This window comes from Triturus cristatus, chromosome 5_1, assembly GCF_964204655.1.
Source record: "Triturus cristatus chromosome 5_1, aTriCri1.1, whole genome shotgun sequence".
NCBI classification, from domain to species: domain Eukaryota; kingdom Metazoa; phylum Chordata; class Amphibia; order Caudata; family Salamandridae; genus Triturus; species Triturus cristatus.
In genome coordinates, this window is record NC_140587.1 from 217,216,511 (window position 1) to 217,243,582 (window position 27,072).

General features: G+C 43.3%; 1 protein-coding gene across 3 annotated transcripts in view; it reads left to right on the forward strand.

Annotated features, from left to right (window-relative positions):
- The window catches only part of TRAPPC9 (trafficking protein particle complex subunit 9), a 2,530,995-nt gene that overhangs the window by 484,774 nt on the left and 2,019,149 nt on the right, over positions 1-27,072 (forward strand). For all 3 annotated transcript variants that reach the window (XM_085604860.1, XM_085604858.1, XM_085604859.1), the window contains exon 13: positions 3,843-3,928. In XM_085604860.1, the coding sequence (XP_085460986.1) occupies positions 3,843-3,928 (86 nt within the window). The remainder of the gene's footprint in view (positions 1-3,842; positions 3,929-27,072) is intronic.

Consider the following 27,072-nt stretch of genomic DNA (forward strand, 5'->3'; position numbering starts at 1 on the left):
TGCTGGTGCAAAGATTGGTACTCGGTTTATTACTCCACAAACATGATTCGGTTCAGACGCGTTTCGACCGACACAGCGGTCTTGATCACATGGTTAGCTTGAACTGAACGAGACTTTTTAAAGGTGAAGTGCACCCAATTACGCATAGACATAAAAAATATACTATCACCCGGCTGTCGTTGACAATATAAAATCACAGGGACCAATCCCATTTATATGTATATCTCACATATCCAGAAATATAGTAAACATTAAAATGTATACACTTAACAACTTGTTCCAGTCCAAATTGAAAATACGATTGACATATATTAAATGCATAATGCTTTACGCATCGTACTATATTTAACCTATGGCTAAGATGCAAATAAAGTGCCTGAATTGCATTATAATGCTACAAATGCATTGGGTAGAAATTAATCCCTATACATGGGAAAACACTCCTCACCAATACTGTGCAAAAAACGCAAATCATGTGCAAAAATAGCAAATTGTTGATCTGTGCAAATACAGCAAACTGTGCAAATCTGCAAAATAAAGTGCAAATCTAGCAAGTTTAAGATATCTGTGCAAATACAGCAAAGTGTGCAACTCTACAAAATAATGTGCAAATATTGCAAGACATTAAATTGAGACCCACTAAGCATCGTACCATAAGGGACTGGAATTATACTAAAAACATATCTGGATAGATGTGAAAATATATACAGCCACATTATGTCTTAAAGAACACACTGGGTATCACACATAAATAACACAATGCACTAAAAAGAATAAATCACCCTTATCTATATTCAAAAATATTGTAATGTGATAAAAAAGGATTTTTCAATATCTAAAGGTCACATATTCTTACAATTCATGAAAACAGAGGACATCATCAAGTATGTGTGCATTTCTGAGCTTATGTATGACGGAAAGAGAACCTAACTTACATATCTAGCTATATTACGTAATATCCTTATATGTAATGTGACTACCATATATATATATATATATATATATATATATATATATACACACACACACACATATATACACACACACACACACCCTTTGGATTTTAGAATACATTTTTCGCAAAGACTTGTCATCTGTCCTCTAGCTTCAGCGAGCTTCTTCTGTCCTTATTAACCAGCGGCGGCTCCCCTGCTATGGCAGAGGAGCGTCGCTCCCCACCCCCTGCCAGCAGCCTAAAAAATTGAAAAATAAAACCGGTTTATTATTGTTTTATTTTTCAAATTCTAAGTGCTGCGTCTTGGGGGCGGGGCCATTGCGGGGGCAACCATGGAGAGGAAGTGGTGGCCACTGCTATCAGTGCACATGTCAGTTTGGCTGGCCAAACCGAAATGCGCACTGAGCTGTCTCCAACCCGAGCTGCGTTACCGGGTTGGAGACAGCAGGTACAGGCTCCCAGTCTCTCTGGGAGCGTACATCCCGGCTGCTCAGGCGAATCTTGAAGCTGCTCTCACGCTACCAATACCATGAGAGGAGCATCAGGATTGGCCGTATGGGAGTCTGGGAGCCTGTGCTGCACTCAGGAGCGGAAGAGTGGTGATGCGGCTATGGCAGGTACGTTTTTTTCTTCTTTTTATTTATATTTCTCCCGGCCCGCCACTCTGCCCTGACACCAGCCGCTGCTGTTATTAAGCACAGTTAGGCTTTATAAGTTACACAGCACAGCCCTGGTAGCAGCTGCACAGAATGGTGTGGGAAGGCTTCAAAATGTTGACATATCTGCTGACATAAGTGAAATAACGTGCTTGTTTTCAGGACTGAATATCAAACTTTTTTTTCGATTAAAATGGTGTAGATAATCTTGAAGATGGTGTGGGGTGACAAGGGGAGCCCCTGTTGTTCCATCATGATAGGGGTGATGTTATCATATATCTGCAGACCCTGGATGATACCCACTGTGGCATGTAGGCTGCCCCTAAGGAGGGGTGGTAGTGTGGAGTCTGAAGTCTGGCAGGCCATGGAGCAGGGCGTTCCCACCGTCCAGATGCGAGAGTGCGAGAGCTTTAGTCGCAGTTCCGAGGTTGCTTTCTGGAAGTAATTGTTTCACTTCATTTATTTTCTTTGTTTTTGGCAATGTGCTCCTTCAGGATGATGTTGAATCCAAGTGACTTTTATGACCCCTTATTTATTTTTATTTTTTTGTGACAATTGTGTCACGAGGACGTGTTTGCATTAAGTTATACCGCCAAATACTGGTTTCACGTTTTTGCATAATAATACATAGTTTTCACAAAATGTAGTATACTTGCACATATGAAAATGAGCCGAATTTCGCACACCCCTAATTAATGTCGTAAGGATAAAGAACAGTTAAACTGCATCCACACCATAGCTCTTACCAGATTGAGTGATACGCATAACTGTGATCAATAAGTCAAGTCAATCAAGATGACCGTCCTGGAAAATGAGTGGGTTGAATAAAAAACAGAAGTCTGCATTTAGCTTTAAAATGTGAGAATCAAATGGCAATTAAATGCTTGTAAGTTTTAAATTGAACATGGTACATGTATTCAGGTACATCTTTGTGAATATCAGACAAAGTTAACAGTTTGCCCACGTGCACATCTGCATACATGCCAACATTTGGAAATAGATCAGAAGGAGATTTCGAAAAATAAATCTGGAGGTTTTTAAACAATTCCCCTCTAACTTGCTTTGTAAGGGAGATAATTGTAAGCAGGAGAAAGTTAAATTACTGACATATTATTGTTGAAAAAATTGTGAGATTGCTGCCTAAGCGAAGAATATGCTCATTGTTTAGTACCCTTACAAAGTGTTCGAGTGTCAGGATGTATGAAAATAAAAACACAAAAGCATATTTCATATGTCTCCAATTTAAGTCCTGGTTTGTGCCAGGTGTGAATTAGGTGACATTTCAGCTTAAATAATCATTTTCTCTAGTTTTGTGGCTCAGCCAAACGGTCCATGAGATTTGCTTTTCGGAGTGTGAACCAGATTTGCGTAGTCTTTACATGACCACGTATTAAGCTTTTAATGTTTTGCATATGTAAATTGAAATGTTGTACTTGCAGTTCTTTTCCATACACCTTTTGCCCAGTGGTGGCTGGCACAGATCAGGGGTGGAGAAGCAAGTGGGAGGAGATTGAAGGAGAAAAAAAAGTAAATATTACACTTACCTCTTCATGGCCGCCGCCTCGCTTCCATCATGATGTCTTTCCTCAGCTTCTCTTCCTGATGAGTCCAGGAAGCACACAAGCTTTCCTCAGCCAATCACGATGCTGCTGTCACCAGCATGACTGCAGCGTCGTGCTTGGTCTGGGCACCGTGGTTCGGTGCTCAGATAGGGGCTGGAAGCCTGTGCATGCTCTCCACACAGGCTGTGCAAAACAGCCAGGTGGAGAATATGCTAAGTGCGCATGATGGTTTGTCCGGCCCAAGACGGCCGCCAAACCGTCATGCACACTTAAGAGAGTGGCCACCACTCCTCCCCCTGCTGGCTGTGATGACAGTCAAGCCCCGCCCGCCCCAAAACTGGCTTCAGCATGGATAAATAAAGCGATAATAACATTGTGTTATTATCATTTTGTTTTTCCACTGCTGAAAAGCAGTGGGGCGAAGCGCCTCCGCCTTAGCGGAGGAGCCGCCACTACTTTTGCCGCCTATTTGTGGTTTACAAATGCTCCCTTTGCAGTCGCACCTTTCATTATTATATTATTCTGAATCAGGTGCATTTTGTACATGTCCAAGTTATAGGTCCGTATGTATGCAAACCCATCTACAAACAGAGAAAGCGTTCTGTATGACGTCTAAAGTGTTGCAAATTACAGGTCATGACTGGATATTGCTCTCTTTTTCCCTGACAGAGTTCCAGTGGGTTCAGGGGGACGTGTGTGAAGTTCAGTTGATGGTGTACAACCCTATGCCATTCGAGCTCCGAGTAGAAAACATGGTACGTGACAAAGTTGTGCAAAAATGTAATGTTTTTCAAGACCGATGTTTTTTCCAGAGAGACAAATGTTTAAAATGCTGCAAATGCCGATGCCAAATCGATAAAGGCATGCAGTTCCAAGTCTGCTTCTCATCACAGCTACATTAATAATTAACCTCATAGTGTTCATTGGTTAAAATCGTTGCAACAAGACCTGTTTCGCTATAAAATACCTAAAATATGTCAAAACGTAGCTTTCAAATATGCGCTCAGCTATTTTTTTTTTTTTAAACGTATTGCAACCGCCTGTGTCGGTTGTCATCGCATCTAGCAGTTTTTACATTTTTGAGTGTTATACTGTATCAATAAAAAGTGAGTTTGTTTTATATACTTTACCATCTTCAGTGGGAGAGGCTTGTATCTTGCAATGTGTTAATCGCATACATTGTTAAAACCTGCAGGACAGTTCAGTGCACACCGCCTTGTGACTAGGAGTGGGCAGAACTGATGGAATTTTACTCTGTGTAATTCTGCGTAGTTACGTAAAAACTCAGTGAGACTCCGTGGAGTTCGGGTTGAATTCGGTACGTCCCACTACTCGTGCTGATTTTTAGCGCTGGAAGCTTGTTCTGCGCTGTAAAATAAGCACTAACGGTACCACGCGGCGTGCCAGAGGGCGCTGCTTCTCTCTGCCACTATAGTGACAGTGTTCTCAAAGCGAACAACCGCCTACGTCGAAAAATCTGCACCGAGAGGCATTCTAGCACTTGAAAATCATGCTAGGGGACGCAGATTCTCAGTCGCGCTCGTGAGAAATACTCGCCATGCAGCGGTTGGTGGAGTTTTGCCTGAACTCTGCATTCCAAGCGGAACAGGAAGTTGGTAAAACTCTGTGAACGCCACAGACAGAGCGGAGTTATTCGCCCACCCCTACTTGTAACATGTTTGAATGTCTTCGGTGAGACATCTTGGCCTTAGCAAAACCCTTTTTTTCTGTTACGCAAGGTTTACAGATGCATGAGATATGTAGCAGAGACTCAGCTTGATGACAAAGACAGCATTTCACAGACTCTGGCCACTCAGTGTTCCATATTGAAGTCTTTGAGCGGGATCAGAAAGAATGAGTGAGGGGGAGACTGAAGAATGGCTGCTTAATATTGTATTCATATCTGGGGATCACCATCCAGGAAGTTTTCCTCAACTTAATCTTAAGTGGTCATGAGAAGAATAGAGTTTCGCATGCTTCATTACTAATTGCTTTAACTATGCTGTTGGCAGTACTGCCTCCCAAATCCTGGTGAGTTGCAGTTTTTCAAGAGCAGAGGTATTATAAGTGCTCCACAAATTTTCCCTCTCACAAGCTTTTTCCATAGGAGAGCGTTTTATGATTCACTTGGGGCTACTCTTGGCTTCGAGCCATACGCTAGAAAAATTGCCTCTAGGATGTAACTCTGGCACCAAGATAGAGTTCGAGGCATATTTGTGCTTGCGATCACGAGTCAGTGATCTATACATTCAACTTTGCGCAGTAAGCCCATGAACCATGTGTTTTAGTTGACAGAAACGTTCTAGCCTCAACTCAGAGTGGCAGGCCGGAAAGTTTGTTGAATAAACGGGTTAGCACACTGGTTAGGGCTAAAGCTTTGGCTTTCAGTAACTCTAGCAGATTCTTGGCACTGCTCTCAATCTTCTCAAGTGATATCCCAAGATACATATAGTATTGAATTCCTTCAAGTCACATGGTGTCTAAGAGCCAAATTCTAATTTTTTTTTAACTAATCTTCTACTAAAAATCTTGATTTTGTTTTTTCTTTGTTGAGGTTAAACATTACAGTATTTGTTTAAGGCATTCAGTGCTGTTTGTAGGCCTTTTATCTGGGAGAGCCATGTCGTCGGCGTAGTAGAGCCTGCTGATTGTTTGTTTTCCTAGTTTTGAGGGGTATGCATCTGCTGATTTTATTGCATTGCCCACATCAGATACATTGAAGAGTAGGGGGCATTTACACAGCCCTGTTTAAGACTCCCTCTGGAGATAAGCGCACCTTTACCATGTAACCAAATGGCCTCTATATATGCAGTCAAATGCCGAGGCCAAATCGATAAAGGAGGCAGAAGGAGATTGTCTTTTGTGAAACACGTTGTTTTTTAAATGATCATGGAGAGAACCAGTAAAATATCACCTATGGCACGCCCTTGCCAATACCCTGTTTGATAGTTCAGAATGAAGCCTCTGCTGTTTGGCTAGTGTTCCAGTTCATTGACCAGTAGTTTAGAATACACTTTCCCTCAATGTCCAGTAGAGTAATTAATCAAGAATTGGACAGGGAAGAGTAAGAGCCCTTTTTAGGTCAAGCTGGGCAGCTCATGCACCTCTCTGTGAGGCATGTAGTTCTTAGAATATCGGCTTTAAGCACCGCCCATGTTTTCTATTGGCTTCTCTTACTGTCTTTTGTAAATGGCCGCTTTTGATTAGTGGACAGGCTTACTAGTCCCTCCTTTTGGGCTTTGGTATCCTCCCATGAGGACTGCCCCTGTTACGTGTGCCTGTACACTTCACGTTATTTCTCAAACTTCAAGAGCACTTCTTTTTTGGATGTCCTGCCTCTGCTCATCTTCCTGCCACGAAACCTTTGGGGCTGCTTCATTTTTCAGTTTGTCCCTTCACTTAATCACCTAATCTCCTCATGCCCGCCCCCACCACCCCTCCGAGGTTGCTGCTAGTTTGTTGTGAAGTATTGCCCAAGCCGGCCGCCAATCCTGGCCCAGGCGATAAAGCAGCCGGTCACCATGCTTCCCGGTAAAGGAAGGGCGTGCCACCGCCGGGACTGTGGTTACCACAACCAAGTGTTCTTCCTGTACAGGTAGAGTCCAGGCAGTCCTTGTTAGGCTATCTCAAAAGATTGCGGGCATGTTTATTTTGGGAATTTTTATTATATTATATTATATTATAAAATATTGAGTACCATCAGAAAAAGGCGGGAAACCCAAAAACCTGAAATGAAGCGCCCTCATTGGAAAGACATTATAAGAATCATTATTATTCCAAACTCGAGCACCCCCAGAACGCTTAGGGTTTTTAGCAGGTTTATTTGGTCTAAATCTATCCGTTTAGAACACTTATGCTCAGATCTTATTGACTCCACGTTAAACACACCTTCGTTTGCTCATAAAACAACTTACTTTTCATCACATCTTGCTCTGACTTTTCACGCGAAGCAAATTTGTCTCTCACCGAGACCGTCACGCTAGGTCAAGCGTGTGTTCATTCCCCTTAATTGTGTACTGTCACCTCAGTGCTGCGATCCGCGCGTGAGCCCCTGGTGTCTGAGCCTCTCACTCTGTGAGAGTTATCATGCGGAGTGATGCCTCGCTTACGGCTGGGCCGAGCACACGGCCGCCGGCAGAGGGAGCTGCAGGCCCTGCACAAGCTAACGCAACCCCCACCGTCAGTTTATTACGAGCTGCAGGCCCTGCACAAGCTAATGCAACCCCCACCGTCAGTTTATTACGAGCTGCAGGCCCTGCACAAGCTAATGCAACCCCCACCGTCAGCTTATTACGAGCTGCAGGCCCTGCACAAGCTTTTGCAACCCCCACCGTCAGCTTATTACGAGCTGCAGGCCCTGCACAAGCTAATGCAACCCCCACCGTCAGCTTATTACGAGCTGCAGGCCCTGCACAAGCTAATGCAACCCCCACCGTCCGCTTATTACGAGCTGCAGGCCCTGCACAAGCTAATGCAACCCCCACCGTCAGCTTATTACGAGCTGCAGGCCCTGCACAAGCTAATGCAACCCCCACCGTCAGCTTATTACGAGCTGCAGGCCCTGCACAAGCTAATGCAACCCCCACCGTCAGCTTATTACGAGCTGCAGGCCCTGCACAAGCTAATGCAACCCCCACCGTCAGCTTGTTACATTTTGATGGCCCTGCACTGCATTGTCTGTCGAAACGCTTACAGGCACATGCATCATCATAGGGTTTTGCGATTCCTTAATAGCGATTATTAAGGAATCGCAATTAAGGAATAGCAAAACCCTATGCATGTAGGAATCGCTAAAGAAATAGCGATTCCCACAAATTCCTTAAATGCGACTAGCAAATTGCGAGTCGCAATTAAGGAATGTCTTCCCATTCATTCCTATGGGCCTACAGGCCCATAGGAATGAACTAGAGATTGCGGGAGCAATTTGCGAGTACCAGTAGGTACTCGCAAATTGCTCCCGCAATTACGATGGTGCAAGGGTGTCAAAATGACACCCTATTGCACCCATGTATGTTCACTCTGCACAAATGTTGCATACACACATGCTCTAAGGGCATGTGTGTGGGCAACATGAAACTTAGAAAAATGCAAGTAAGTGCATTTTTCTAAGTTTTCGCAAATTACCATGAGGTCCAGCCTCATGGTAATTTGCTCACGCTAATAGCGAAATCGCTATTTTTTAAACTGTAATGCATTGCATTTAAGGAATCTCAATTAGGGATTCCTTAAATGCAATCGCTATTTAAGGAATCCCAATTTTGAGATTCCTTAAATAGCGATTTTTGCATTTGGGATGATGCATCCCAAATGCAAAAATACCGGGAGCAAAGGGTCAGATTCTGAGAATCTGCCCGTTTGCGACCGGTATTTTGCTTGATGCATGTGCCTGTTAGAGTTGTATGTATTTTGAGACAGAAAAAAGTTCCTAAGAAATCCATGTGCTTATGGGCCTGCTGTGAAGTTCATACCTGGACTGAGGCCGCCTCTCATCCTTCAGAAGTCAATAAAACGAGTACTATTGAGTAATGTGATGCACACGCCTGGGATTTGTCTGTTTATAAAGCCATAAGATTGATGCAACATGTGTTACGATAAATAAAAGAAGTCATTGTTATTAGTTCGTAGGTACTTTGCTGCTACTAGCACTGCATTTAAAGTTAAAATCACAAACATTTTTGCAGTTTGTTGATAACATATTTTATTAATAGTACTGAGACATTTGATTGTTCAGTCATTTCGTAAGGAGTCTAATAAATATAGAACCATATGATCGAGTGAGAGACGACTGAGCTAGAGACATTGCTCTCCCCTTTGAGAGGATACAAATTCAGTCAGTTGCCAGTTTTAGGAGCTTAGTTTTTAAGAGCTAGGTGATCAGAGGCAGTTTTGTCTTTCCTTGAGGCGTAGGTTCAAAGCATTCCAGCCCTCGGTCGGAGAATTTATTTGCGTGCATGAATATCTATCCTGCATTGTTGTATTTTTTCATGCAGTGCTTTCTTTCTCCCTCCCTCACTGGACTTGGAACAGAGTTAAAATAAAGTCAGACTATAACTTGTGATCTTCACTCAGTACAAGACGGGCCCTCCCCAGGAAGCGCTGGGCATGTCACTTTCCCTCCTCCTCTCTCTTTACTTTCGGCCTCTTTCCTCATGTATCTTTCCACTCTCTTTCTTCACCCAGCCTATGTCTCGGTCACATAAATAAACCTCACATAAAACCAACCTTTACCACATAGCGATAATATACATAAACATACTCCACACCCTGCCACATAATTCCAATCAGCATTATTTCACTAAATGCAACATAGTTCCACAAAAATCAACTCAAAACGTTTCCATTCCAAACCAAACAAAATTCAACAAGAAACCACATAATACAAATCAACAACACAACTACATAACACACCACATTCACACAGTCCACACCACATAATTCCACATCACACCACAAACTTCAACAGCATGCAACATAATTAAACTCCACTACATACTACGCCACAATACAAAAAAACCATACCACATAATTACTCTACATAACACTCAAGCTCTCTCCGCACAATTGCAATACACTAAATACCACACAATTCCAATACACATAATTACACCGCATACTACATACATCTACTCCACAGTACTAAAAAAAATTACATTTACAAAGCCAATAGCTCTAACTCGCGTTTTCAAAATAATCACTCCACTGCAGACAAAACAAATATAAGTAATAAACATCATTTACAACACCAAAAGCTCTAACTTTCACAAATGCGAAACGAATTGCATTACAAATGCTTGTTAAGTGTGGGTATTAATAATGAACCCTGCCAACTATCAAGAATCAAATTGTTTTGTAAGCAGTTCATATATAAAGGGGTTTGAATTTCTGCCCATAAAGTTGGATTTGACTTAAAGTGATTCTGGCTGACCATTCAGTCTTGGAGCTTTATCGCCTCTAAAGGTAACCAGCATTTTTTCCACTTCTGTTTTTTCTCCAAAGTTATTTATAGTTATAGCTCCTTAGTTGGGAGCAAACAAACTCTGTCACTGGTAAATAATAAATAAATGCATTTCTAGATTTATATAGCGCAGCTTATCACCCATGAGGGCATCTAGGTGCTGTCCATAGGTACGAAGGAGATTACGTGGTTTGCCCAGAATCACAGGATGTTGAGCTGAAGCCGAGTCTCGAACCCAGATACCCAGCTCCCGAGTCGGCAGCTCTGGTCGCTGTGCCACATCCTCTCCCTGGTGCCATATATAGCTTGTATTTGCGATTTCCAATCCATAGCTGGAACTTTATTAATTCCAGTATTATTTCCTCGGACCATAATTGATTACCATGCCTACAAAATTTTCGTGGATCTCCTGATTTACAAGTTTCATAAAGGTGTATCCAACTGCGTTCAATTTCTATTTTTCCTGCCGCACCCTTCCTATTTGCAGAGGCAATAGTTCTCATTTCTTGTTTTATAGTTGGAGTAGAGTTAACCTTTCTAGTCATCCTTATCAATTGGTTTAATTGTTTTTTTTTAAACTGTTGGCTCTGTTGGAAGGCCTGTTCTTTCTCTCCGGCAGATGGCCTTTTTATTTCCAGATAGACAGTGAATTTTTTGTGACCATGCCACAACTGTAATTGTATTGCTACTTTTTTCCTCACCTCGCTTTCTATCTCCTCCATTGTTTCTTTTAGTAGGTGGGCCAAGTGGAGGTGTTTAGTTATATCCCCTCTTATATTTTAGATAGGCGCTATTTTGGCTGGACCTTCCATCGCTGGTGAGGTATGTTCTCCTCAGCCAGCATTGTTGACGATATGTTGTTGAAAGTGGCCTTCCATGGTAGTCCAGGTGTTTTCTAGCACCGCCGGTCTCTGCGGAGAGAAGTGTGTGAGTTTCGGGGTTGGTCATTCGAAGGGCCAGTAGCTACATTTCTTTCTCAAAGTTTTGTGTCTCTGTGTCATTTTTATGCTTCCATTAAGAAGATCCTAACTCCACTGCAACATCATGATATCTACAGTATGTCATGAAACCTGTCACCCATTTCTGCCCACATCACCACAGAATAGTTTCTAGTGCCAAAATTGTAATGTATTTCCTTCCAAACTGTGGCAGATTGTTTTTCTGCAAAGACTTTTCATTTTCAGTAAGCAATGCGTTTCTTCTTTTCCACTCAACGCTGATTGTGGTAGTGTTTTCTTGCTGGTTCCTTTTTTTCTGTTGCTCTTAGTTTTCGCATCAGGTAATTTTTAGTGCTGCTCCTTGAGTGGTTTATTTTGTGCTCTTTGTTTTCCTTATGGTTTTTTTTCGTTTTGCAATTTGGTTACCCTTCCTCGCGTTCAATGGTTGATCAGCCTTCCTCATAAAAGCAATCGGATTCGACCTAGCTGCACAGAAGGGTATGCAAGCCATGACGTCATACCTCTTTTGTCCTATAGTAGTGTTGACATTGAGGCCACTGAACCCCATTTCTGCATTGAGCGGACATGAACTTAGCAGTTGATTGGTGGGAACTGGCCCAGCTGTTCGTAGTGTTGCTGATATGTCACTGGAACCTGATGGCAGTGGTAGATTAAAGGATTTGCGTGGGTTGAGACAGTTTTGTCATGTCTATGTGGCCTTCCCTTTAAGAAAGCTCAGTGGAATACTCACTATCCCAAAGTAGTGGTTTTGTGTTTAAATAGCTTTATTGAAGTAAATTAGAGATAGGTACAATATACAGCTAGACTGATATGAGAAGAAGCCAAAAATAGCATACTAAATGTATCATATAATGGAATAAAGAACACAAGGAATCTAACAATAATGAAAAGATATTCCAAAAAGGAAAAGCAATATCAAAAGATGTACCAAAAAACCAAGTAGCATTTTATACATTTTTTCAAAGGAGGGGAAAGAGAGAGAGAAAGAAAGAGAAGAAGAAAGAAAAGAAAACAAAGAGAGAAAAGAAAAATAAGGAAAAGTAGTATCTTCAGCAAATATAATACTAAAATTACAACATTATAGTAAACATACTAGATCTTAAAACCATAGTAGTATCAGTACCGTTAACTGATAGAAACTGCACAATGAAAGAAAAGAATAAAAATAAAAACATAAAATACTCATGTTGGTTGATAAGCAAAGGAACTGTCTCAAATACGCAGTGCAGATGAGCATAAATAATTGGTGAGTGGAGACCAAAAGGCGTCCTTACGAATAAGTAGTTGAGATGTGGTGGCTGAGGCTCTGTCCAGTCTGTGATGATAGCAAAGAAGATTCCACCAGGCAGAAAAGGAGATCTTGGAGGCATCTTTCCAATTAGAAGTGATAATCTGAAAGGCAATAGCGCAATCAACAAGTCTACAAATACGCCCACATTACGTGATCCAAACCAATTTGGAGAGTTACTTCCCAAAAATATGGAATAAACATCAAAGTGAAAGTTAACAGAGCAAATAGAGGAAATCGATTCCCACACTTAAGACCAAAACCGGGTGATACTAGGACAGAGAAAAAATGAATGCATGAAAGTGCCTGGGGTATTATGACAAACCCAACAGTTTGGAGATAAGTTTGAGTTAAATTTAGAGAGAGCTAATGGAGTAAAAAATAACCTGTGATAGAAATAATAAAGAGTCTGAGTAGTACTGGCATTGCATGAGGTGCGATGTATGCGTGTCTAGATGGAATTCTATGTGTGTACAGAGAGGGTGCGTTGCAAATCTGTTTCCCAGAGGAGCTCAACTTTACTTTTAGGGCGGCTGAGAGAAGAGAAAAAAAGGTATCTGTAAATATGAGAGGCTCGAATAGAGAAGTGGATAGAGGTTCAAACAAGGGGTCTTGAGTAGGAAGGGGAGATGCAGAAAGGAGGGAGAGACGATCCATCAGGAGCAATCGTAAAGCATCATATCTAAAGGAAGAGGAAACAGGTAAGTCAAAAGTAGATTGAATTTCTTGCAAAGAGAGAATCCGAGAATCCTGTATTAGATGATTGACTAAGAGGATCCCTTTGGCGGCCCATGTTTTCCCCAAAATAGTACGATTCGATAGCTTGATAGATTTATTGTGCCAAAGAGGAGAGTCCAAAAATATCTGCAAAGGACTATAAGATTTACACCTAATAGGATGATAGGTAGAAATGAATTTAGAAATGGTCGGATAATTAAAAGAACGAGGAGGGTGGATAAAACTAGCTAACATGGAAAAAGGGAAGGGGGAAATCAGAGATGCCTCCAATCGATGCCATACAGAAATGGGAGTGTCTGCAGAAGAGGATAAATAAGGTAACACTTTACGAAGTAAAAAGGAGGAGTGATACTGTCGGAAATTGGGAAATTGAACTCCTCTCCGATCTTTAGGGGCAGAGAGAAGGGCTAATGAAATACGAGCTTTTCGACCATTCCATAGAAATCTGCTCAAAACTCCATTTAATGTTTCAAAAAATGTAAATGGGAGTTTCACCGGTAGCATGGACAAGTAGAAGTTAACGACAGGGAGCATCATCATTTAATTGTGGCCAATCTACCCCACCATGACCGAAAAAGAGTGGACCATCTATCTATCATGTTATGAACTTTAGAAACAACTTCATCTAAATTGAATTGGACCGTTTTAACAATGGAGGAAGAATACTTAATCCCTAAGCAGGTAATATTGGTAGTGGTCCAACTAAAGTCAATTCCTTCAAACATACTCCGTAAACAGTACTTATTTAAAGGAAGCACTTCAGATTTGGAAAAGTTCAACTTGTAACCGGACAAGGCTGCATAAGAAGAAAGAAGTTCGGTGAAGGCAGGTAGGGATGTAGAGGGGTCAGAAACATATAACATAATATCATCCGCATAAGCAGTACATTTAATTTCAATGGTTTTATGTTGTAAGCCTCGGAAGGTGGAACAATGTTGTAAAGAATGAAGAAAAGGATCAAGAGAGAGCATAAAAAGCAAAGGAGAAAGAAGACATCCCTGACGAGTACCCCTTTGTAGAGGGAAGTAAGAAGATTGAGAGGTATTAACAAAGACAAAAGTCATTGAAGAAGAATATAACAGATTGATAAGAGACAGAATAGAGGGACCAAAACTGTGCCATTTAAGGGCATGCCTCATGAAAAGCCAATGAACGCGGTCAAAAGCTTTTTCCGCATCAATGGTTATGGCAGCGATGGACGAGCTCTTAGATGCAAGATGAATAATGTTAAGGAAAGCCCTAGAGTTGTCAGCAATAGTCCTTCCCTTAACAAAACCCGTTTGCTCTGGACCAATCAGATCAGGAAGTACCTGATTAATACGAAGGGCTAACACCTTGGCAAACAATTTACAATCAAGATTAATCAATGAGGGGGAGGAGCCAAGATGGCGACCGGAGCAGACGCTTGAGCGCCCGGCTCCGTCGGTCCGTGGCCTCGGACCACTATCCTGATGGCCATCCTCGCCGATTCTCGAGGTGCACCGTGTGCGAAGACGCGCTGACCGCGCTGCTGCTTTCCCGGAGTCTCAACCCGCCCGGATGCCCGAGTTCTGGGTGCTTTTGTCCTCGGCACTGAAATCCTGCGCCCTTACGGCCTTTGCCGGCCTCCTGGAAGCTCCGCAGTCACCGGACCAGCTAGCGCTAACCTGAGCCTTGCGGTCCCGATCTCGCCTCGCACCATGGATCGTTGCCGGATGAACCCGGGGAGAGACGGCCGGACACCTTCTGCACCCTGTGCCTGACGGGCTGGAGCTGTGGGGTGGGCCCCGGTGCGGTGAGTCTCCTGCCCCGCTCTGAGGACCGAGCTGTGGGGGGCTGCTGCCCCCTTTGCCTATTGCCTAGCCAGCGGCGGGGGGGACCGGCGAGAAGATAAGCGACTGTCGGCTTTTCCTGTTGCGGCGTAGACCTGAGGGGAATTGACCCCTTGCCACGACCCCCCCCCCCCTGGCCATTGCACCGTATAGCGGCAAAACATGGCGTTGAGTGCCTGCTCGCGGCTGGGGGGTGATACTCCGGTCTCGCCCGCTGCCCACTTCGCCCTCCCTCTTCCGGACACCAGCTCCACAGTGCCGTCCCGGATTGCCGCCGATGCTGGGGCCCAGCTTCCGCTGACATGCGGCTCCGTTCTGGCCGTCCTGCGGGACTTTCAACTACAGATGTGCGCTGGCCTGCAGGCGCTGAGTGAGAGGTTTGACCCCATACTGTTGGCTGCGGGCCGTGAGCGCACTGTTTGTCATCCACAGGGCGTGGGTCTTCCGGTGCTCTTGTCCTCTTGCGGGGACGCAGCGGCGGTGTATGATTGTGCTGCACTGGTGCCTTCATCTAGCGTTCCCGGCGCCCAGGGTCCACCGCTCTCCACCTCAACTGCGGATACTTTGTCCCCCTGGTCATGGCTGCCTGCTTCCTTGTTCCCTGCCTCACCGCGTCCGCGAGGCTATCCTGCTGAGCGATACCTCACGGCTTCGAGGGACCGTCCGCGGTGGCCCACTGCTGCCTTTTTGTGTAACTCCTGTACCTTACTTGCCAGGTTTGGATTTTATGTGGTGCAACGAGGGACCTCAATCGATGGTCGGCGGCCATTTCGTGATCCTACTTCACCATCCTCTCACAAGCGGCCATCTTGTCTTTGTCTGCTCGGGACACGGGGCCTTCACGCAGGAGCTGGTTTAATCCCAAGCCCGCGATCGGGCCAGGGCTAGACTGACTTCTATCGCTATGGTTTATGGACGGGCTGGCCTGGGACTGGGACTGTATGTATGTTTTGCGCGCACCCGTCGCGACTTGTATCCCTTGCTTAAACTGTGGTGCCATGGTATCTTTGCATGCCGTTTTTTGGCGTAGAGGGCTCTCAGTGTGTGGGGGCCATAACTGGCTGATGGTTCGGGGCGCTCTGGTGTCCAGTGGGCTCCTCCCCACCTTCTTTTCTGTTTTCTTCCCTTCTTTACTCTGTTCCTACTCTCTCTCTTCTCTATATTTCGGGTTCATTGGGCGACAGGCACTATGCTGGGGGGGGGGGGTAGGCCGTAGCCTCCGCATTGGTGTAGGGTGGGGGGGTAATACTCTGTTCTCAATTAGTTCTATGGGCCTTTCTTCTTTTATGTCTCTGTGCTCTACTTTCTTCGATTCGGGGTCCGGGTGTGGGGTGGATCGAGTGGGGGCGGCTCTGGAGGGGCGCGTACTTGCTCATGTGACTATCCTGATATATCTCTGCACCGCCTCACCGATTGAGATTTTACTCCCATTGTTGTTCTTGCTGATGTTGCTGCTCGCCCGTGTGGTGAAGCTATCTTGCGGACTCGAATCTACTTTGCTCTTATCCTTCATTGACTTTTTTCTCTGATAAAATTATCAAAAACTTAAAATTAACCTTCACCTCTCCTTCCCCGGGTTTCGAAGATATCTCCAGTATGTGACCCATAACCTGTTGTTAATCCTGACCGTTGATGCACGGGGGCTGTAATGTGGGTGTCAGTGCTTTACTGTATCGTGGCCGGCCTGACGGTTGTAGGCCTGTATTTGTTCTTTTAAGATGCACGAATAAAGGTTTTTAAAAAAAAAAAAAAAAAAAAAAAAAGATTAATCAATGATATGGGGTGTTAATTGACACATCAAGCAGGATCTTTGTCTTTTTTTGGAATTAAACAAATCATGTCCTCGAGAATGGAACCTCAAGCCTCACCTTTGGAGACAAAATGTTGATAGAGAGATAAAAGATGGGGCAGAAGGAGGGAGGAAAAGCAGGAATAGAATTCAACAGTAAGACCGTCAGGACCGGGGGCCTTATCTTTAGGTAACATAGACAAAGCTAATTTAATCTCAAGATATATATATTTATCCAAGACAGGACAATCGGGAAGAGGGAAGGGGCGAGGAGGTAGTAAGTTAAAAAAGGAATCCAGGTCAACGTCTGAAGGAGAGGATTCTGAAGTATAAAGGCGTTTATAAAAATCGGTAAAACAATTCAATATCTCTTCGTCTTTAAAGAGGGGGATATCGTGATCATCAGTAATTTTGACTATTCTTGATCTTTGAGATTTAATCTTAAAATAGTTCGCCAACATTTTACCTGCTCGATTACGACCACCGTAGAATTTAGAATTTATTTTTAACAATGTCCCTGAGGCCTCTTCCGTAGACTTCCTAATAAAATCAAGTTTTGCTTGAATCAAAGTTTTGAGAACATCAGTATTTTTGGAGGAAAAATAGGAGTGTTCCAGTTTCTTAATAGAGGATAGAAGAACAGCAGAGTCTTTACAGTATTGTTTCTTTTTACCAGCTACAAAGTCTATAATGAAGCCTCTGGCTGTAGCTTTAAACGCATCCCAGAGAGTATGAAAGGGCATATCTGGGCTAGCGTTAAGAAGAAAGAATTTGTGCCGGATGGCCTACCCCCTGAATTCTATGATATATATCAGGATACATTAATCCCGAAACTTGAGGAAATGTACCGAGTGGCCCTGGAGAGAGGGTGCTTGCCGAAGTCCACTATGCAGGCAACGGTGATAACAATCCCCAAGCCTGGACGAGATATCACTATCATGGGTAATTATAGGCCGCTCTCCCTCCTGAATACCGAGTATAAAATTTTAAGTAAGGTACTAGCTAATCGCCTACAACCACTGCTGTGTCGCCTTATCCACCAGGACCAATCTGGATTTTTGCCAAATCGCAATATATCTCTAAACACTAGACGATTACACTATATTATGACTGCAGGCGCTGACGCGTACCCTGCCACAGGTTGCCTGACCCTTGATCTGAGGCAGGCGTTTGATTCCATCGCGTGGGATTACATGTTTATGGCTCTTCAGCGGTTCGGACTCCCGGAGGACTACCTTAAACTAGTGCGGCTACTCTATACGGACCCTACGGCTAGAGTACGCACCGGTAATCATATTTCTAATGCATACACTATACATAGAGGCACCCGGCAGGGATGTCCTCTCTCCCCCTTATTGTTCGTCTTAGCGCTTGAACCGCTGGCGATAGCGCTGAGAGCCAGAGCACCCCACATCGGTATACCGTTGGATGGTACTACTCATGTCCTCTCAATCTATGCGGACGATATCCTCCTTTATATACGGGATCTAGACTCGGATATCGAGCCAATTCCGTCTCTCTTCCGTACCTTTGAAAACATCTCGGGATTGGCCATTAATTATCGGAAATCACATGGCTTCTACTTCCGGGAAGGAGTCCACTCAGACACGATCCCATTTGGTGGCGCTACACTATCGACTGCACACCACACGTTTAAGTATCTTGGGATTCAGGTCTATCGAGAACATAAGGACCAATTAGATGGTAATCTCATGAGGGCCGTTACGGCTCTGCGATCTAGCGTGGCATTCTGGACTTCGCTACCACTGTCAGTGATGGGGCGGATAGCCATCTCAAAAATGGTGATGCTCCCCCGGCTATTACACTACTTTGTCAATTTGCCCTTATTAATACCACAGGCCATGTTCAACCTACTTGACTCCATCCTCTTGGACCTCATCTGGGGAGGGGGCAGACGCAGGATTAGCCTTAAGAAATTGCAACTATCGCCACGGAACGGAGGATTGGGGGTACCTGACTTTAAGGCGTATTACCTGGCCAGTCCGCTACAATGGCTGTCCTACTGGACGGCAGGGCGGAACATCCAGGAGATAGGGTACACTCCAGACGACTTGACACGAGGTTCTCTGCATATGCTTCTCCTGCCTGGGGCACGGATACCACGCAATGCCCCCCCTCTTCTATTACTAGCGTTGCACTGCTGGAGAAAGGCCCTACAGTACACTGGAAAGTACACCCCATATGCTCCAAATATTCCACTGTTGGGTATACCTCTTCCTACTGGCAGACTGACAACAAATCGATTGCGGGTCTGGGAGAAAGCCGGGGTGGAAACAGTGGGATCCTTCTTTGGGGATGGTACCCTCCTGGACCATCACAATTTTGTGCGGGTCACGGGCACCACAGACCGCCACTACTTGTTGCACGCCACGACAGTACACTATATTAAAAACATGTGGGCTCCTCAACGTGCGGAACCGACACAGCATGAACTGGTACATTTGTTATACTATATGGGGGCAGGGGGACATTTAATAAAATGGCTGTACGCCGGAATCCGTGCCCAGGTGGGCACCCAGCTGAACGATCTCTGTGCTAAATGGGCGGAAGACTCGGACAGGGAGATCAGGGACAAAGACTGGGAGTGCTTGGTGGAACACCCAAAGAAAGTGTCGCGTAACGCCAAACTTAGGTTCATTCAAACGATGATCCTACATAGAGCCTACCTCACTCCGAAGAGGCTACACCTTATGTTCCCGACGGCACAAGCTACCTGCCCTAGATGTCGCTCTGAAGAGGCGGGATTTGCCCATATGGTTTGGAACTGCCCACGCTTACGAACATACTGGCAAAGCATTCGACAGATATTACACGGAGTCACACTCATAGAAGTGAAAGACGACATCCTGGACTGTCTCTTAGGCCTACGTAAGCGCACCAAGACTCAGCGAGCACAACTGCGCTTCCTTGACCTGTCTTTAATCCTTGCGATACGTACAATCACTAGACAGTGGAAGGCCTCTAGGTGCCCCACTCTAACGGCTTGGCAGACCGATGTGGTACTATGGGGGGAGGCAGAGAGTGCTGCGTTGAGACGGGAAGAGGAGAAAGGAATGCGGAAACACCCCATAGCAATGGACTGGGACGTAATGCTCTTAGGCCTAAAAAATATGGATTTACACCCCACGGGCACAGGGCACACACAGTAAGTGGCACGGCCCCTGACCCCAGCAAGTACTAGACGGGTAGCCCTAGCAGTGTTTGCCCTACGGCGTTCGAGAGGGCCGCAACGATTCACCACACAATAATAGACACAGGATAGTATGTATGACCAGGGACCTTATACACTGTTACTATAGGGAGATTTAGAGACCGAGGAGCGGGGTGGGGGGGGGGTTATTAGGTTAAATGTTCAGAGTATCTTCTACTTCTGGAGGTTAGTCGAATGGTTTAGGTCTGTAGGTACCCTATGAAGGGCACTATATATTTCTAAAATGGAAAGTGAGACGAGACTAGGTTGTACATGCATATGTACGCCCTGAAGGCCGTGCTTGTACACAATGGGTACAATGTATTTTCTTTTTCTTGTGGCTTGTTCCTCCTTTCTATTGGCTTATTTTTTTATTTTTTATTTTTAACGATCGTTAGTGGATGCCTATCTGTAATGCTGATGTGGCTGATACCCTGCCGACAAAACAATAAAATAATAAAGTGTGTTAAAAAAAAAAAAAAAAAGAAGAAAGAATTCGGAAACAAAATCTTTAAAACATCCTATAAATTAAGAATCTTTAAGAAGGTAATTGTTAAACCGCCACCAACGAGACTTAGAGGGTAGGGAAGGAAGGTCTAAACTAATTAAAACAGGGGCGTGATCAGAAATAAGAATAGAACCAATCTCTGCATGCAAGAGGTTAGAAAGCAAGTGTGGGCTTAAAAATATATAATCAATTCTAGAGGTAGAGTTATGTGTAGGGGAGTAAAATGTATATTATGAGCTATCGGGATTGTGTATTCTCCAAGCATCAACCAAACCCCTCTCACGGATGGTCTCAACAAACTTCTTTTGTATTTTGTTAGGAATGTACCTAGAAGAGCATTTCCTGTCCGTAAAAGGGTCCATGACTTGATTACAGTCACCACCCAATATAAGACTAGAATCAGAGCATGCATGAAGGGTGTGTGATATGGATTGCCAGAAGTGTGGGTCAATACCAGTGGGGCCATAAATATTAAGGAGAGAAATGTAGGAACCGTTAATAATAGTGTGGAGGAGAAGCCAACGTCCATTATCATCCTTGTCTTCTTTTTCAATTGTAAGGGATAAGGATTTATGAAAGAGAGTCTCCACTCCATTTTTCCTGTCCCTAGAGGGAGAGCTGTAAACGTGACCCACCCATTGCTTCTTGAGGGAATGAACATCATTATCGTTGAGATTTGTTTCTTATAACATTGCAATTTTACATTGTAACTTGGAAAGATGGGTAAGTACCCTTTGCTTTTTAATTGGGTTACGCAGACCCTTAACATTTCAGGAGATTATCCGAACATTATCATTCATTACAAGGCATAAAAATCAATGATAATAACAAGGTCATAACTAAAATCAGTAAATTAATAAAATCAGTATATAGATAGTTAAAAAATGTAAGGTTAATGCACTGGAAGGAACGCAAATAAGCATAACAAGAAATGTGGAAAAATTGGTCAAAGAAAAATAGTAGAAAAGAAGAAAAGAATAGAAAATGATGAAGATACACACTAAAAAGAAGAAATGAATATAAAAGATAAGAAATACGAAATTTTGAAAGAGAATAAATCTGAAAACAAAAAGTATAAAAATTGAAAATAGAATAGAAGAGAAAAAGGTATATAAGAAAATAAAAAAGGAAAGAAAAAGAGAGAGGGAGAAAAAGAAGAAGCAAATAACAGAAGAAAATTTGACGGGCAGCCGAACGACTGCAGTCAAGCATGACGGAATACACATCCAAAAGAAGAAGGACGAATGGAGGGTGGGAGCCGCAAAGGAAAGACGGACGACAGAGTCAGCAAAGGAACAAGAAGGAGAAGGGAACAATAGGCAGATTGATAAAGAAGAAAGAAAAAGGGAGCACATAAAAGAACATAAGAAAATGGGCTGATATAAAGGAAAAGAGGAAGCATGACAATACAAATAAGGGATAATCCATGGCGTTAAAATGGGCAACGAATGAAATGGGAACATGAAAACTTAGCAGACATCAAGAACAATTGTAAACAATAGGGTCGATACGATAGGGTAATGGGGAGGGGACATCAAAGGAATGATTCAATATTAAAGGGAGAACATCTGTGGAGAAAACACAAGGAGTAATGAGAAGTGATCATCCACATGAAGAGAAAAGAAACAAGAAACAACAGTGAACTGTAAAACAATGAACTACAATCAACAGCGATAGAAGAGAAACATGACAAGGTCATCAAAACCAACGAGTAGAGAAAAAGAATGCAACAAATTCAAGATATTACAAAAAAAAGAAACAGCGTTCAGGATCCTCCAAAGTCCATCTCCTCTCCTTATGGCGAGAAATAAACTGACGCAGGTCTTCAGGGCGATCAAAGGAGTAGGAGCGGTCCTTATATGTGACCTTGAAGAAGCAAGGGAGCTCCAGGCCATATCTGGCGTTCATTGATCGAAGTGCAGGACGAAGAGAAAGGAATTCCTTGCGACGAGCAGCAGTTGCACAGGCCACATCTTGAGAAGAAATACTTTTTGACTGGACCACAACATCTGCTTTCTAAGTTTGGCAGCGGAGAGGACCATCAATAATTCGGTATGTTCCAAAAACAGAACAATTATCCCACGAGGACGAGTATTTTATGAACTAGATGAGGTACCTCCGGATGGTGGACCAATGTGATGGGCACGTTGCAAGTTGAGGCTGATACCGTCTTTAAGGCCAACAATCTTGGGGATGTGGGTTTTCAAAAAGGCAAGCATATCCGATCACTCCTCTCCCTCAGGAATACCATAAATGCGAAGGTTGTTACGCCTGTTTCGGTTTTCCAAGTCTTCGGTTTGCGCTTTAAGTAGAGCGATTTCTTTAGACATGGCTGCCACTTGAGGAATCACATCTTGGGTGTCACTGATCCTATGTTCCACCTCAGAGACTCTGGATTCTAGGGTAGACCATTTTTCTTCTAGCCTTTGAATGGCAGCGTTAGTGTCTATAACAAAAGGCTTCATGAACTTAAGTTCTTCCATAAGATCCTCCATAGTGATTGGAAGTGGTGATTTCGTAGGAGAATTAGGTTCTTTGTTATGACGCTTGGTAGCGGTAGTCGTAGTAGAATCCTTGCGCTGAGAAGACATTGCAATAGGAGTAGTTTTCGAAACAGGTGAAGGAGAAGGATCCATGAAATTATCAAAAATCCAATATAGGCTGTTAGAGAGGAGGAATCGGCGGTATTATCAGACGGTACAAACAGTCGTAAGAAGAGGTACAATAAGGTCAAGCCGCAGAGACAGTCTATGTTGAGCAAACAATAACAACGACAGCATACCTCAACTTTATATGGCAGACCAAGCAGGTAAGAAAAAACCTCAACAACAGTAATGTCCAGCCAAAGGAACAGTAAGTGTGCGTCACAGGAGGTTTTATAGTGTGAAAGACAAAGAAGCTCTCCTCAGATGATAGTGATTGAACAGCAGGCCAGTTCAGGGTTGTCCCAAATGAGAGAAGACCACAGGGGTGGACGATGACTCAAGTGAGAAGCGGTGGTTACCAGGAAGCTGTAGGAGGTAACTTAGATGAAGAAACCACTATTATAGAGCATGGTGACAATGGTGAAAAGCCTCCTCAATATAAAATAAAAGCATTGTAGGTGCCACCCAAAAAAAAAATGCCTCACAAATATTTTATGACAGACTGCAAAAAAGCTGCATAGTCATATCTAAGCGTGGAACAAATGGAATATATAGGCAATACATATGTGACAGAACGTTCCACAGACTATTCTTACAGTTCAAATACCTCTCAGAGAGGTGTCCCGAATGCTGCCAGAAGAGCGCAGATAGCGAGCTTAGAAATGCCTAAAAGGCTGTGTAGTTACCCTAAAGTTGTCTATTTAAGACCCGCGCCGCAACTCTAGCGACGCGAGAGTACTCGTTGTGAGGAGAAAGTGAAATGGTGGGCGCCGATAACAGTGAGGAGGGGAGCACGACGCTAGGGAACAAGGCTTCAGGCAGCGTGAAAAAAAGAAAAAAGACCAGCTACCTGTGCCCCAGCGTCCACTGCCCTATAACTTGCTTTGATTCTCCTCTGGTATTTGTATAATGTTCAGATTTCACCTGCATACCTTTGTAGGGCTGTTGCCTTGTTTGGTAGAACGCAAGCTTGAGAGGGCATATGATGTCAGATGTTGCAGTGGGTGAGGGCATCTATCATCTGGGGGCCAGAGATGTGCTTCAGTTGTGCCTCGGTGGACTTAGCCAGACTCATTGGCTTTGACACACTTTCAATAATGCACACAGCCTAAGAGTGATCTTTTTATAAAATACCACTTCTTCAGTGTTATAATACATTTCCTAGAAACCTCTCGGGCCCAGAACTCAGTTGATCCCATACACTCTCCGGGCACGCCGCAGGGTCAGCACTGGGAGTGATTAAACAAGATCAAGATGCCGCCTGTGGTCCATAATGTGACAGCCAAGGAGACTTAAAGTGCCACCCTGTCCTTGCACAGTGGGCTGCTTGGGGATGGGAGGGCTGTGCTGTTCCTGGCAGCCCCCAGGACCATCCAAAACACTTTGTGGTGCCCCTGACGCCCTGGAGTACCACAAGATAGATAAAATACAAAAATGTCAAACCCATACCGGGACGTGTGTCCCTTCTTCTACAACAGTCTATCCTCCTTGATGCATCCATGGGGGCCGGAAATGTTTCCTTTTCTTTTATTTATTTTAAACTTGCTACAGTGTATTTTCTGCACCTCTGGATGTTGAGCTTTCGTGTGTCCTCTGCAGCAACTTCATGATGTCACACTTGAAATATGATGCTTTATTAACTAATGCATCCTTTTCATGGCTACCCGGCTGTGACTTCCCATAGGTTTGACAATGTTTACTACGTTAGGCCTGTGTTTGCTTTCCAATGATACATAATGTGCAGCTTTATTTCTCTGCCTAGTTTTATACTGCTAAAACCTGACAACTTCTATTTTTTTTTTTAATTTTGTTGAAACCATTTATGAGGCGCTTGTGGGCTGCATTTATCACACAATACACACAACAAGCAACTGTATTCACTTACCTTCACTGTTCAACAAGCTGACAAGAACTCTACAAACAACCTTCAGCATGAAATGACTAATGCTGCTGGACTCACCACTGCACACCTGATCACAGACTCGTTATTGCACACACAAAAGTCCACTACTCAGCACATCACAGCACTGCTGATGGTTCCACTGGACTCACTATCTGGGGTGCCCGCTGTCTGTTGATATCACTGGTAGACTGTCTGCTGCACACTCATCAGTGCACATCACATGACTGCCACAGTTAGACAATGCTCCAATTCACATGTGATCACTGAGCCCCATACTTTCGCACACTGTCATTCCTACTTCTAGTTCGGCCCTGTGATCCACCCAAAATTTTATTACAGAATGGCCATTTCTAAAAGATATTTTAATAATTTAACCCACTTCCAGGAATCAGCCAGTGACCTTCAAAATATAAAACCCTGCCTGGTTACATTCACAAAGAAATTGAGTATTTATTACCTTGCTCTCCATTATCAAGGAGAAAAGGCTATACTTTGTATACATCCACTTGGATGTGTCACCGGCTTCTGTCACTTGGTAACTCTACCTGCCATTCTGCTGCTCCACTACAAAATACTTATATCTCAGCACCTACAAATAACCCAACATGATCCCTCTTTAAATGCGTCTCCATCCCCCTAACCATTAAAAGTCCCTTTCAAGTTCCAAACAAGCCTTGATAAAGACCGCATATGTACAATCACATTTGCTTACAATCATGTTCTTATATGACAAGTTTTACAGAGTGTGTTAAGCAGTGTCCACTCTTCCCAAACACATGCACACAAAACTGTTGACTCGTACATGTATATAACCTCAATCTACACTTCACCTTTTCATCATATTCTAGTCCATGATTCACTAACCAGTGTTGACAGAACAAACAAAAATTATGGATCCCTATTCACAAAAACCCATGGCACTGTGTCCCCCTCCTCATTTAGTCTCATGTCCAACAAGCTTATTATAACCAATGTCTTCGTAGGGGATTTAAATATCTTATGGAACATCAAAACAAACTTATATTGAGTAAGATAAAAGAAACCTACCTACTGCAGGAATACCTACATCTTTTTACCTAATCATAGCATCTTCTGATACCATCCACCTGGAGGAATCTATTACACTAGACAGATTCAGTCTCTGAGCCATCTAATTCAAGACCACAGCAAATAGTCTGCAAGCCAAAGGACAACTTGTACAACATTTTAAAGAAAACATTCAATAATATTATTGTTTTAAATTCTCCATTTCAAAGACTAGTAGTCTAATACATCCTAAAATCATGGTCAGCACTGAGATATAAACACCTTTGTTTCCAAACTGCTTGATTACAGAGACGCTACGAATGCTGAAACCACTGATTACCACACTAATTATCAGAATGTAAACTGCCTAGACATCGTCATTGCATTTGCACTTCTCTTTCTGGGAATATAATTAAGAAAAATGATTCCATCCATTGGTTTAAAAAAAATCTGTTTTCAATAGATAAGGTCATAAAAATCCGAATGCTAGAAAAGTTTGGAAAAAGCGAACTCCTGATTACTGAAAAAACGGAAAAGACTTTGCAAAGACCTAATTCTTCACACTAAAACCAGATACTCATAAACCAAATGGTCTCCATGCCAAACAACGCAGGGGACTCTTTTTATACCTATTAGAGATTTATAAATCTTATTTTTTTTTAATCCACCATTCCACACTCTAAAGAAATTGCTTGTGACACTGTCACTTTATGTTTTGAAACAAATATGACTTTAAAAAATGCCCCCTCACCTCAGCCACCTATCATAATGTGGTGCGATCTCCCAAAATGATCCTCATTTCAACCACATGAAAAACGTTCTCTACTTGAAATCTTATATCAATAAACCCTTATGCAGATGACCATCATCCCTGCAAACCTAATCAAGTCCTGTACTATTGACATTGCACCTCTCCATGAACAGGTCATAAGCGCATACTTGTTTTAAAGGAAAGATTGTTTCCTACTCCGCTAAAATCAGGATCAATCACAGCTCCTAGGGAAAAAAGAGAAAGTTGATCCCTATCTTGATTTTAAATTCCATTCTTGGCTAATGTAATTTAAAA